Source organism: Stigmatopora argus, chromosome 14, assembly GCF_051989625.1.
Source record: "Stigmatopora argus isolate UIUO_Sarg chromosome 14, RoL_Sarg_1.0, whole genome shotgun sequence".
In the NCBI taxonomy this organism is placed as follows: Eukaryota; Metazoa; Chordata; class Actinopteri; order Syngnathiformes; family Syngnathidae; genus Stigmatopora; species Stigmatopora argus.
Window position 1 is genome coordinate 9,453,226 of NC_135400.1, and position 14,412 is coordinate 9,467,637.

Genomic DNA, 14,412 nt, shown 5'->3' on the forward strand with positions numbered 1-14,412 from the left:
TATTTTTTTATTTCTTACAAAGAAAGCATTACATCTTTAAAATTGAGACTTTTATCATGGTATGTACAGAAATCAACGTTTTGATTAAATGAAAGTTTTTTTCCCCCTTTGCCTTCACATTATTTGATATTGATTTGGCTGTCGTTGAGAGCGATTGACGTCCGATTCATTTACAACGGCAGCAAACGACTTTAATGCTAGCTCGGTATCTGGAGAGATACCGCATACTGGGATGGCGCCGCGTTCCTTTTGGTTCAGTGGCAAAGTGCCGCCAGGGCGGCGGAGGCCAGGAGCCAACCGGTGAAGAGCAGAGGCACCGAGCCGGAGCTGGCGGGCGACAAGAAGTTCCCCAACTGGTTCCTCAGGAAATCATTGAACTGGCTGAGATCAGCAAAGACTGTGGGTTCATTCTCCCGCGCAGTTTCGGCCGACAGCACCCCTGCCTGGTACCAGGAGCCGTCCAACTGGCACATTAACGGAGTGCCACTTTGCCCCTGAGTCACAAAAACCAGAAGTTCCGGGTTAGTGTTTGTGTAGCGCAAAATTTGGAATTCTTGCTTGGTATGCAAATTCCCCAAAGTGGTTTTAGCTGCTACTAAAGAACATAAAAAAAGACACAATCCAACTTTTTTTCCCATTTGACAGAAAGTATTCTATCATTTGCTGAACAGTACATATAATTACAGAACTCATTATTCTATAGGTGAAATGAGCTTGCAGTTATATCAATGAAATGAAAAGGCAGGTCACCTGGTCTAGTTCTAGACGTTCCGTACAAATACTGTTGTCAGACAAAATGTTGGTGCAGTTCACCAGCTGTGTCTGGACCTCCCGCAAGATCTGCTCCCCTGAATAAGGAATTGGATTGGGTTAATGCAACGCGAGGCGACTAATACGCTCATTTCGTTAGATTCCCAAGTCAGGCTTGTACCTTCTCCGTCGGTCCATCCTGCGACCCAGCAGGAAGACCAATTGGCCATGTTATCGTCACGCCCAATGCAGATAGGCTGGATGAAGTTAGACAGCTGGACCATCGAAGCCAGCATCACAAGTGCCACATTTTGACCGGACTGACTGCTGGTGACGATCCTGCTCACGCTGACTTGGACTTCTTGGTTGTTGGAGCCATTCTGCCTCAGGCGACCCAAGTAGACGGTCCAATCGGACAGATTGCCGGACCTGCGAGGGGGAGAGGCTTGATCTTAGAATGTGTCTCAATCAGTGTCTATGGTAGGGAAAATGTTTGGACTTTGGGGTTCAAGAGAGATTAACCAAATCTGCAGTTTGGGGAACTGAAAAGGTGGAGGCACTGGAACACTGCATTGTAGCTCTTCTCATCACGTTTCATTAGTATTATAGTGTATTATCCCCTGACCAAACCACACCCACTTTAGCTTGTCTTTAGCCGTTTCTGGGTGGTTCGCTAAGTATGTTGTGGCTAAAAAGATCTCTTGACACATGTAGTTGCAGGGGAGCCATCAGTTTATTTTTTTTCTTCCTTTGGGTACTGCGACTTTTTCAAAAGTTCTTGGGATTAGTGATTTGGTCAACAGATGGGATCTAAGCCAGAATTCACATGTTTTCAGCACTGCGTGATTTTCGGCTGCTGTAAATCAACCACTAGCGGAATATTTCCACTGACTGAGACTTACCCGCTTACACACTCCGCGTTGGTCAGGACGACGTCATTATCCACCAGCGTGCCTTCGCATCGGTGACTTCCGTTGAAGTGCAAACTGGCCACCCAGGGCCACGTACCCGCTTGGGCCGACATTGCCCCGGAGCCCAGTAGGCGCGTGTTCAAGGGGGCTTGCCCGCACGTCACCTCTGTGGAAGACCAGCATCCCGACAACTTTTCTCAACAACATGAACAATCTGGTTAAAAAAACAACCGAGCGCGTAACGAACGGCGCCTTACGCTCTTGTGGGTTGTTAACGGTGGGACGCACGGTTGCGGCGGTTTCCGCTTGATTTCTACACGTTACGGATCCCAGGTCAGGGTCGGTGCCCGGGGACGTGAAGGTGACGAAACCCGGCAAGTTGGTGTTTCCCAATTGGTCGCTGATCCACACCCGGTACCGGGACACCCGTGCGTAAACTCCCGGAAGCTCTGGCCGGGCGCAACCTATTCCGAAGCTTATCACGCCGCTCTGGACCCACCTGGACCCTTCTTTGCTCATCATGGGACCGCCGGAATCACCCTGCGGAAAAGCACCGGTTGGTTGCTAGCGCCTGGGTTTGGTGAGTTCATACCTGTCAACCTCTGCCGATAACTGCCCTTATAAATGATTATTGATTCCCCTTACAAACCCCCCAAAAACCTTACAAACACCGTACCACTCGTACGGTGTTTGTAAGTTTTTTTGGGGTTTGTAAGGGGAATCAATAATCATTTATAAGGGCAGTTATCGGCAGAGGTTGACAGGTATGCGAGTTGGTCAAGAAAATGTTCACCTGGCAGGAGTCTCTTCCTCCCTCTCTCAGCCCGGCACAAATCATGTTGTCTGTGATTTGGTAAGTGGGGTTGTAGTCGCAGTTGCATTGACGGTTTCCTATCACGGGAACCTCGACCTCCATCAAATTCTGTGCCAGGGGAGCTGAATACACAGAAACAAAACAATGACACACATCGATGACCACAAACCTGTTTTTCTTATGAAAGCAAAGCGCTTTGGCAATACGTCAGCTGTTGCCAACCTTTCAACAAATCTAAGACCATTGTTTTTGTGTCCGTTGAAAGAAAACCAAACATAATTCACTTGTTAACATCAAAGACGAGTAGTTTTCCACTAATGTACCAGCAATGATTTAATTTTCTACAAATCAGAACAAAAATCTGCTTTTTGGAAATATTTACGGACATTGTTTAACGAGTGTGAAACCTTCTTGACAAAGAGAGCCATAATTCCTCATTTCAAATGTGTTTCCTTGAGAGCCATACTCTGAATTTAAAAGTAAAAATACAAGAAAATATGTATTTTTGGGGGGCAATTTTAACACTTTTTAACTGCAAAAATTATTTTAACAACATTGTTATGCTGTTGCTAATGAATGAGTGTCATTCAAGATTCATTCAAAAGAGCCATATACGTTTTTCAAATAAGCTGATAATATTTTTCAACTAAGCTGATAATATGGACGCCATTTTTGATGTGGACCCACCTCCCTCTGCGATGCGGCCCCATCCGGTCACCCAGCTGTCGATTCCGTCGAAGAAGGTGCTCGGGGTATCGGCCAAGCACACGGGCCGGATGAAGTTGCTGAAGGTGACGGGCGACGAAAGACGCACCAGCCCCACGTCGTTGTCAAAGCTTCTCGGGTTGTAGTTGGGATGCATGACGGTCCTGTCGATGGTTCGGCTGACCTCGTTAGGGTTGGAACCTGACTGCCTTAAACGACCCATATAGGCCAATTGGGGGGTAATGCTGCACATAAAATGATGGTTCGTATTAGGGTTTGGGGTTCTCTGACTTTGATTAGCATAGCTACTATTGGCATGGTTTGCATTTGAAATGGAATATTTACTTTTAACTAATAACTTCATCATCATCATCATCATCATCATCATCATCATCATCATCATCATCATCATCATCATCATCATCATCATCATCATCATCATCATCATCATCATCATCATCATCATCATCATCATCATCATCTTCTTCATCATCATCATCATTATTATTATTATAATTTCTAGTATATTATTATTACATTTAATACATTTTCAAACGGCATGATGAACTTATTTTAATTGTAAAATTTATGACGAACGACTATTGTCATTTCATTTAAAATATCTCAGATCTATTGTGTATTATGACTGAATTTAGTCATAGTTATTCCTTAAATGTTTAATACAAATAAAAAATGTATTCTGGTTAGGAGGTTTTTATTTGTAACTTTATAAGCCATGTGGCTATTTAAAAAATAAAAATAATAATAACATGACTAAATAAGACCAGCTCTCCAAATATATGTCATGTAGGTCACTACGTATATTGTGATTTGGCGATACAAATGGGGCCTAATTGACCCAATATGTGATGTCCAGTTCCATTGACAGCCATAGATGTCCAATTGATCTAAGATGCTTGAGGAGGATTTATGAGTTCCCCATAAAAGGTTAATATTTCCATAATTCCATGCAGGGATCATCCTTTGAAGAATGAATTGCGCTTTTCTAGCCAATAAATGAACCTTTTTCGTAGTAATAATAATAAGTTGCCACGTCATATCATACAGTAAATTGAACTATGCAACTTCAGTGTTAAAATGAGACCGTGATTGAGTGTTTCTGACCCGTCCAAGCAGTGGGCAGCCGTCAGCAGCCATTGATTGTTGATGAGCGAGGCCCCGCAAAAGTGATTGCCGTTCCTGTGCAGGCTGACCTGCCAGGGCCAATCGCCATCATTGGCGTCCTGTCCTCCCACGATGCGACTGTTGAGAGGTGGCTGGCCACATACTGAGAACAAGAGGCGAGGGTTAGGCCCTTCTTTTTACCGGTCATTAATCACGTGATTTAAAAAAAAACATTCGGGTGAGTTAACTGCCGCTCATGGCAGTGTGATTGTGAGTGCGAATGGTCGTTTGTCTTAATGGGGTGGGTGACTGGCGACCAGTCTAGGGTCACCTTCGCCCGAAGTGAGCTGATTTGTGATTACAAGAATACTGAAATGACTGCATTTTTATAGGCCCCCCTTTTTTAAATGTAAAAACAAAGCATTGCTTTTTTCCCAATTTTCTTTTTATTTAATATGTTTTTAAAGAAATGAATACAATTTTAAACCCTCCAAAAATCATAGTTCCTTGGTCCTCTTCAATTTGTTTCAAAGGAGTATTTACAAGTAATTTGGACAATTATTAGATCAACAATGATTAATTGAAGAAAATACCTGAATAATAATCGATTTAGTTGGTGATTTGATTTTTGTGTTGAGATGAAAAACAGATAAAACAGTTTATTGTAAAAATATTTTTGAACACTTGAAAAGTGGCCACTCACCATCAAGTTGCGCTCCACACTCTAGTGATGAAAAAAAAAGACAAAGAGAATAATGTAATTGATCCTTTCATTGTGTCCACATTCCAGAAGCAATTCATGCTTATTAAGAATCCAGTTTCAGTGCCAACTAATCTAAACACCCACTCCCTTTTAACTTAAGACTTGACACTCTTTACCGCCAGTGAAACTATCAAAAACAAAAAACAAGCATTGGAAGCCGTGACGAACATAAGAATAGAGATAAGAAATCGCAGGGCACGGAAAAATGTGGTAAAAATTGTGGTTTGTCCGGTTGACATCCTATGTCATAGCGACTTCCTCATTGTTAGCGTTTGACCGGTTTGGATTGTCACGTTCCTGCGTTTGACAGGTCTCAAAGGCCCGAGTCCGATTATGAACGCTCTTCATTTTGGCTCAAAAGAACTATTTAGGTTAATTTTTCTCAGTCGTGAGTCATGGTGAATTTGCGTGACCGGACGTTTGGTCGCCGGACGTTTGGTCGCGGACGTTTGGTCGCCCCGACCCAAACAACCGGCGACCAAACGTCCGGCGACCAAACGTCCGGCGACAAAACAAGGTAAAACAACACGGTCTACGCATCAATCAAAGCCAACAATGGCCCTGAGCAGTTTCACTGAGCCGACGTGAGTGTATAAGAGTTTATATGTACATGCGTTGTCCCTTTAAGAAGCTACGTCAGTCAGGGTCTTAACAAGTTCTCCAACAAAACACAATACAAGTACGGGAAATTTGGAGCTTTTCTTTAGCCTAATAATTAATAGGGCATTAAGTATGACTAAATAATAATTCACAGTTTGTATTTAGGGAATTTGAGCAACAATTTTAAATGGTAATTATCAATAACCTTCCGGGCGACCAAACGTCCGAGTACAGTGAATTTGATAAATATCAGCTACTTGTAAAAAGTCTTATCATACAAAGATGTAAAAAAGTCTCAAAGACACAAGTTTGAATATCAAAGAATGTTCTTCATTGTGGCTTAAAGTGACTATTCGGTAGTAGTGCCCTGGAAAATAAAAATAAAAAGTCTGATTTTGATGACAGTTTGACCAATCAACACAAAATTGAGCGTCCACTCTATCATAAAAGATACCCGAAAAAGCAATTAATTTTGACAGAAAGTGAATATTTTTCAATAGATTCCTATAATAAAAAAGCCTGTGGTGACACAAGACAAAATTAGGCAAAAACAACTATCATAACAGAAGACATTAAAAATCTTAAGCACACATTTTGAACAGCAAAACAGCCATTTGAATTTGAAGCAACTACTGCAACATAATTTACTTGGTCAAAGCGCATATTTTTTCTCGGAACCCTTTCCGTCTAAAAAAGAAGTGCAATAAAAAAAATCCAACCTGCGATTAACAGCAGCAGCGGCAGCGTCGCGCTCATCCACTTCACCATGTCTGTCACCTGATAGTTCAAGGATGACCTTGACCTTTGCCATCACCAATAAGTACCAACACATCGGACACACCCCCACACCAAGAACGCCCCCTTTTTTAAAAACTCACCTGAGCACAAAAGGGGATATTTTCACAAGATAACTCGCTTGATAACGAGCAGGTTTTTTTTTTATCACACTCCAGAAGTTGATTGGCGACATTTTTCCTCGATGACTTGATGCTAATCTCTAAACCCTGTGTTTACCTTACTTGGAAGGCAGTACCAGGAAAAAAAATTTCACCCAAACTCCTTCTTCCTCTTCACGTCGCCTCAAGGCATTGTTATTTTTTCCTTTCACGTATTTGGTTTTTCAACATTTGCAGATACGTACAACATTTACAAAAGACTGATGCAACCTTTGCCTTAATCCTTTAAAACCCAAAGCACAAACTATGTCATTGACAGCAAATTAAAATTCCATCAATGCTGAGCCTTTTATGTTCACGCAGCACAAAAAGATTACGAATCGTTTGTCATTTATCAAAATGTATGTATCAAATATAATACATTTAGGCATATAGAATTAAATATGAAAAGAGAGACAGAAAAAAAATGTAATGCTGTGTTTTTATTAACAAAGAGTGCACACACCACTGTATGATTATTTTGGATGGGGTTAATTCACATTTGGAAATATTAAATAAAAGCAAATCCTAAGTGAGAGTGAGACGTGGACCTCATCATTTGTATTCGTAATTGTTCTCCGGAAACATTCCTCACCGATTCATCTTTTTTTTTGCGAAGAAGACAACCAGGATTTAATGTCCGTCATCGTTTTAAGGTGATGTGCTGTTGAGATAATAAATTAGCCATAAAAAGACAAATGTCTGACTGGTGACATCATGGTTAAATTAGTGCGCAATAGCAGAGCTGCCACTGTATGAGGACCTCTCAACACTCAGGGTTGGTAGCTTTCTATGTTCTATGGTGTGTTAAGCACTTACCCCTCCTCATACTGTGTGCGGTCGATTGGTCGCCGGTCTTTTGGTCGCCGGTCTTTTGGTCGCGGTCTTTTGGTCGCCCGGACAGCGACAAAGGGCGACCAAAAGACCGGCGACCAAAAGACCGACGACCAAAAGACCGGCGACAAAACAGGGTAAAACAACACGGTCTATGCATCAATAAAAGCCAATGTTACACCCTGCATTTAATCTTAAAAACACAGGGAGAAATAATCACAACAGTGATACGTTGTTGTTTCTTCAATCTGACTTTACTGTAATAATAATTACAGTAATTATTATTACTATGAGTGTGTATAAGAGTTTGTATGTACATGCGTTGTCCCTTTAAGAAGCTACGTCAGTCAGGGTCTTAACAAGTTCTCCAACAAAAAACAATAAAAGTCCGGGAAATTTGGAGCTTTTCTTTAGCCTAATAATTACTAGGGCATTAAGTATGACTAAATAGTAATTCCCAGTTTGTATTTAGGGAATTTTAGCAACAATTTAAATGGTAATTATCAATAACCTTCCGGGCGACCAAAAGACCGGCGACCAATCGACCGTGTACCCCTCATACAGACACACAAAAATGAAAACATGGTCACTTTCGGCTCACTGTAGTTCAGGATGTTGTCATTCTGAAGAAGCCAACACATCAGAAAGATCCTTTTACCTGAAACTCCTCGTGGCCTTGAATGAAGTCGCGAACGTCCTTGCGATCCGGCTCGAAGGACCAATTAAATGTCATTCAAAATCATAAAATACAGGGTAAAAAAAACATGACATAGCATAAATAAGATCATCAACATTTACTCTCTGAAGAATAATATCTCATAGGTTCGTGTTGACGGGCTTCATAAAAATACAATTAATAATAAAACACAACTTGTTGTGATGCCCTTTGACCTCTAAGAGAGCTGACGCATGCAATAGTTTTGAAAAATATCCATTTCATAAAAACACAAAACAATCTTGACAGATTTTTCTTTCTGTTATTTCAAATAAAACAATAAAACCAATAGAAGGCTTAAAAGAAGAGGATTTGTACACTTCACAAAGTTTCAAAACAATCCACTGTCTAAATAGTTCTCCATTGTTTTTATAATGGTCTCATTGGCATTTCAACAGCTCTATTTGACATTGAAAATATGATTAGAAAAATAAGTGCACACTAATGACCCGGGAACGTACTTGCGCTAATGTAATAGATCATTATATAAAGCCTTTGAGAGAGGACGTGCGGTTCAGATGATGAATGAATGTTGAACAATTCCTCTCGTCAACTCTTCTCTTGCATTTGAGTTATTTATTGTCGCCAAGCAAGAAATGATACTTAATACGTTGTATGACTGGAAATACTTTGACTGACAGTTGTTTCCGTTTAGAGAAGCAACACACTCTAACCTCAAGTATGCACCTTTTAAATGACAATGAATTTACATCTTCCATTTGTCATCACTGGGAAAAATTCCCTGTTAAGCAAGATCTTTCTGCAATGCTTCTTTCTAATTGTTAAAGTTATTTACATTTTGGGGGGCTAAAATAAGGGCATGTTTCACAGTAGTATTAGTGTTTTCATTACTCAAGGGGTTTTAATAACAACATATATTCCTTTTTTTGTGTGGAGGGAGTGCAACAATTAAATGATTGAATAAATAAATACATATATATAAAGTGAAGTGAATGAAAATTAAAAAAGGTCTAATTTGTCATTGACTTTTACTTTTTTCTCATTTAGAGATGGCGACTTGTAATACTACACTTCTATTATTGAAAGTTTTTAATGAACAGGACGTGAAATACTGGTTGTTACCTGCACATAAGTTGAGTCATAGATCTCAGATTTCATCCCGATCAAGATCTTAATCTTTATTGAATTTCTCGGGTGCGTTTGACGTCAATCAAACGGTTTGCCAATCATTTATTGGAACTAGGAGTCGTTGTTTCCCTCTAGTGGACAGCATCCGCAAACACACTGGCAGCGACTTTAGTGGTACTATACGTATATACGTTTATACTTGAAGAGATATATGCTTGGATTATTTAGTAGAAAAGGCAAAACTTCCCAATTGACAAATAGCTTTAAGGAGGTGGGCAGGAGAGGTTCATTTGTTTGATAATAAAACTTACTCAACTGTGCTTTTTCCGGCTTTTATTTTCTTACTTTCGGTTATATGTGTCTCTGGTCATATTAGCAAAATATTTATTTGGAACAGTTAAGATTTATATACATATATATTTATATATACATTAAGGGTTTATATTCAGAATTTAGGTTTAATATTTAGATTTAATATTTAGATTTAATATTTAGATTTAATATTTAGATTTAATATTTAGATGTAATATTTAGATTTAGTATTTAGATTTAGTATTTAGATTTAATATTTAGATTTAATATTTAGATGTAATATTTAGATGTAATATTTAGAAGTAATATTTAGATTTAATATTTAGATTTAATATTTAGATGTAATATTTAGATGTAATATTTAGATGTAATATTTAGATGTAATATTTAGATGTAATATTTAGATTTAATATTTAGATGTAATATTTAGATGTCATATTTAGATTTAATATTTAGATTTAATATTTAGATTTGAATAATTACATTTACGGTTTACATTTATGATGTAAATTTACGATTTAGGATTTACAGCTTTAACATTTAAAATTTTCACCAAGCGCAGCTTTACAAACGACGCTTTATGTATATTTTTTCTTTATAATTCTTTAATAATTTGGCTTAATATTTGCCGTCAATTACCGCTTTTGTCTCAACCAGTTTCATAAAGGAGATGTCGTCATATTCATCACACTAAATTGATCCAATCAGACGTAATCAAACAGTCACATGACCACAACAAGCAGACAGATGCCTTATGAATTTCTATGAAATATGATCGTATGAATTTCATAACAGCTTCTGTCCACCGGGGGGCATTCATGCTCTTTAAACGAATGATGTTTCATATGTGTAGTGTTTTTTTAGTCGGAATTCGATGATTTTTGTGTGTTTGTTTTCACCTAACAACATGGTCATGAAATAGATTATAGAGCAGTATGATAATAATAGTTTATATCGATGATGTTATGCTGAGAAAAAAATACAATTGTTTAAAATAAATCTGATTTGGGATTAAAAACACATAAATCATAGTTACTGTGTTTTCCTATTGAACATTTTTGGATTATTATTAATATTTTAATAAACATCCATAAATATATCTAAAAACTAGATTTACAGGTATTTGAGCATTTAATAAACAAAGGGGGGCCCGGTGATTGAGTGGTTAGCGCGTCGGCCCCACAGCTCTGATATCCTCGGTTTAAATCCAGGTCTGGCCTGGAGTCAGCTAGGATGGGCTCCAGCACCCCCCGCGGTTCATAAAATGAATGAATGAATACAAATCTGACTGACTCATTGGTCAGTAGTCTAAATGTCGTTTTTTTCAGGATGAATATTTTGACAATGTAGTATGATGCTATGACTGTTAGTTGCATCAGGTTATACAAGTGTGTTTAACCACCGCCACCTAGTGGCCATTGTGTAATACAACGTGACCCGGAGGTTGACATGTTTTGAGTTGGTCTGAGTCTTGCAATAAAGAGCTACACACGTGTGAAAGTTGGCTCCGCCGTCTAATGCTGTTATGGATATATTAACAGTTATATAAAGTACAAAGTTATCACAGACAATATTATTTGAAGTAATGCTACACTTACTCGAGTTAAATTGTCTCACAGTTGCAAGACAGCGAAGAGCAATTAGTTATTTTCCAGCCGTAGAACAGCATTACATTCATAACTTGTTCTTTAACAAATAAAGGCACTCAAATATCTTGCACACCCACTATTCAATAACAAAACTGAAATGGTCATACAACATGAATGAATTGCCTCATTAGCGAATAAGTAACGAGTGCAGAACAGGAAGTTGGATGTTTTTTGTTTTTGTCCTTAATTTGTTTGCAAGCGGCCCGGCGGCTGAGGGGTTAGCGTGTCAGCCTGACAGTTCTGGGGTCCTGGGTTCAAATCCTGGTGCGAGGTATCCATAACAGCAGAATGCCAAATTACGAGTCCGTAACGATCACTTATTTAGGTCTTTTGCCAAGTAAACGCACCTTATGGAGAAGCACTACCAATTTCGTCATGCGCAGTTTCTGGGTGTGATGACAAGTAGGCTTTTGTTGTTGATGATGACGACAGGGCCTATGTCCGATGTCCGATGTCAGATGTCCGATGTCCGATAACAGCTCTTAATTGCAGATGAAAGTAAATGCGAGCATTTTTAAAGCATTGCGTGCTGAACAGGTGGAGCGAAAAGGATGAATTAAGTGTATTTTTAATGTCTCTGTTGACGTTACACTTTGCAGTTGGAACACCAATTAGTTGGTAATGACAATAATTACAGAAATGTATTTTTATTGTTAACTAACTGCCAGACATGGCAAGCCCAAAAAAAACTGTTGTTTTCCTTGTCGATGAAACAAAAATGATATGGGCGTGTTCAGGCAAAGCGCTTTGGCAATACGTCAGCTGTTGCGAAACCTTTCAACAAATCTAAGACAATTGTTTTTGTGTCCGTTGAAAGAAAACCAAACATAATTCACTTGTTGTTAACATCAAAGACGAGTAGTTTTCAACTAATGTACCCGTAATGATTTAATTTTCTACAAATCTGAACGAAAATCTGCTTTTTTGAAATATTTCCGGACATTGTTTAACAAGTGCGAAACCTTATTGACAATGTCATGGCAACTTCCTCATTGTTAGCGTCTGACTGGTTTGGATCGTCACGTTCCTGCGTTAGACAGGTCTCAAAGACCCGAGTCTGATTTTGACCTGAACGCTTTTCATCGTGGCTCAAAATAACTATTTAGGTTAAATTTTCTCAGTGGTGAGTCATGGTGAATTTAATAAATATCAGCCACTTGTAAAAAGTCTTATCATACAAAGATGTAAAAAAGTCTCAAAGACACATGTTTGAATATCAAAGAATGTTCTTCATTGTGGCTAAAAGTGCCCTGGAAAATAAAATAAAAAGTCTGATTTTGGATTGGATTGGATTGGATAACTTTATTCATCCCGTATTTGGGAAATTTCATTGTGACAGTAGCAAGAAAAGGCATAGTTATAAGTTAGACAGTACAGTCGCAAAGGCCCCACAACAACAAAGCAAAAGCAAAAAAGTACAAGGCAAATCAAAGTAAATGGAAACAGGAAATGGAAACAAAAACTGGAACCACACACAGGAAGTCTTCCACAAGATGGGGAACTTCTGCAGACTGTGACCGAGGTAGATAATATGCAGAGTCACTCTTCCAAGCTTATCCGCACAGTTCCTCAGTAGTCTGGAGCTGAAGACAATAGTAGCAGAGTAGGGCACCTCGACTCCATTGCTGGTAAGCGCCGACAGCTCTTCCATCTTATCCCACGATGAAATGGTTAGTCAGAAGCGTTGCCTCTTCTCCCGGCACTTTCGTCCAGCTCCGAATCGCCGGCGGGACCGACGTGTTGCTCCTTCCGCTGCGTATTGTAACAGCTAGTCCCATGTGTGTGACAGCGTAGGCATGGCTGAATGGTTTCAAAAAAAGAAGTAGCCGAAAGTAACCAGGCTAACACAACAAGGAAAGTTGTAAAAACATTAAAGTATAAAGTACAAAGTAAAGTAAAAAGGAATGCATTAAGAAATATTAAAAGATGAGGAAAATAGTAGAGTTGGGGGGTGCTTGCCGTAGTTGTGAGAGCTGTAGAGGATGGTGTACCCTATCGACTGATTTATTTTATTTTATCGTGATAACAATTTTAGTATTGGTCCATATATAAAGCGCACTGGATTATAAGGCACCCTGTCTATTTTGGAGAAAATTTCAGACTTTTATGTGCGCCTGATAGTCGTGAAAATACGGTACTTGTACTTGAGACCGTTTTCAAAATGACTACTTTGAAGATATTATTTGAAGTAATGCTACTCTTACTCGTGTCAAATGTTCTCACAGTTCCCAGACAACGAGGAGCAATTAGTTATTTACCAGCAGAAGAACAGCATTACATTCATAACTTGACCTTTAACAAACAAAGGCAGGTCATTAACTCAAATATCTTGCACACCCACTATTCGCTGTTGGGTTTATTCTGGGATGTTAGTATATGTTCATTAAGCATTTTAATAGGTAATGAAGCTATAAATTAATTTGTGCTTTATGTTGGGACAAAGTAAGCACGAGGACACTTTCCCCCACAGCTGCTTTCGAGGCCAGTTAATTGTTTTCAGGACTATTGACTGAACAGAGCTCCTTGTTCCAGGCCGAGGCTGTTGATCTGAGTTGGCAATGAAGATCTACAAGGACTCATAAATTGCTTTGACTTGGATGCCGGCAGATGGCGATAATCGCATTATTGTTTACCTTATAAAGAAAGTATTATGCTTATTCTGCAAATTCTTACACAGTTGTTTTGGTTTCCGATCCGCTCGGGTCACATTGTATGCTTACTTGTGCAAATTCTTACGCAGGTGTTTTTGGTTTCGATCTAATATGAGATTGTTGTGGCAGTTGTTTTTTGACCTTAATGGTGTTATTCGGTTAGCTTATGCAATTGTTTTGAATCAGATTTTATTAAATGTTTTGAGTATGCCGCTCTTCAGAATCCTCTTGAACGAAGGCGAGTTGGGAGTGATTCTCCTTGCAAGTTGTAACCAGTGTATGTTTAAAGATGTTTTCCTGTTCAATTAAATTGTATTAATAATGAATCCATCAATGAACAAAACTGAATTGGTCATAAAACTTGTCTTAATTAATTGCCTCATTATATGTAACGAGTGCAGAACAGGAACGTTGGATGTTTTTTTGTTGTCCTTAATTTGTTTACAAGCGGCATGGCGGCTGAGGGGTTAGCGTGTCAGCCTGACAGTTCTGTGGTCCAGGTTTCAAATCCTGGTCGGTGCACCTGTGTGGAGTTTCGACGTTCTCTCTCCCCGGGCCA

At 39.1% G+C, this 14,412-nt stretch overlaps 1 protein-coding gene across 1 annotated transcript; it reads right to left on the reverse strand.

The window, feature by feature from the left end:
* Positions 1 to 5: 5 nt before the first annotated feature.
* Positions 6 to 6,605, reverse strand: LOC144089018 (polyserase-2-like). Its single transcript, XM_077619822.1, has 11 exons — positions 6,547 to 6,605; positions 6,388 to 6,470; positions 5,009 to 5,029; positions 4,306 to 4,468; positions 3,163 to 3,425; positions 2,455 to 2,597; positions 1,919 to 2,201; positions 1,653 to 1,827; positions 932 to 1,179; positions 751 to 848; positions 6 to 494 (listed from the first exon to the last, which is right to left on the reverse strand). The coding sequence occupies exons 2-11, from the start codon at positions 6,434 to 6,436 to the stop codon at positions 255 to 257; spliced, it is 1,683 nt and encodes a 560-aa protein (XP_077475948.1). The 5' UTR covers positions 6,437 to 6,470; positions 6,547 to 6,605; the 3' UTR covers positions 6 to 254.
* Between the last annotated feature and the right edge of the window lie 7,807 nt (positions 6,606 to 14,412).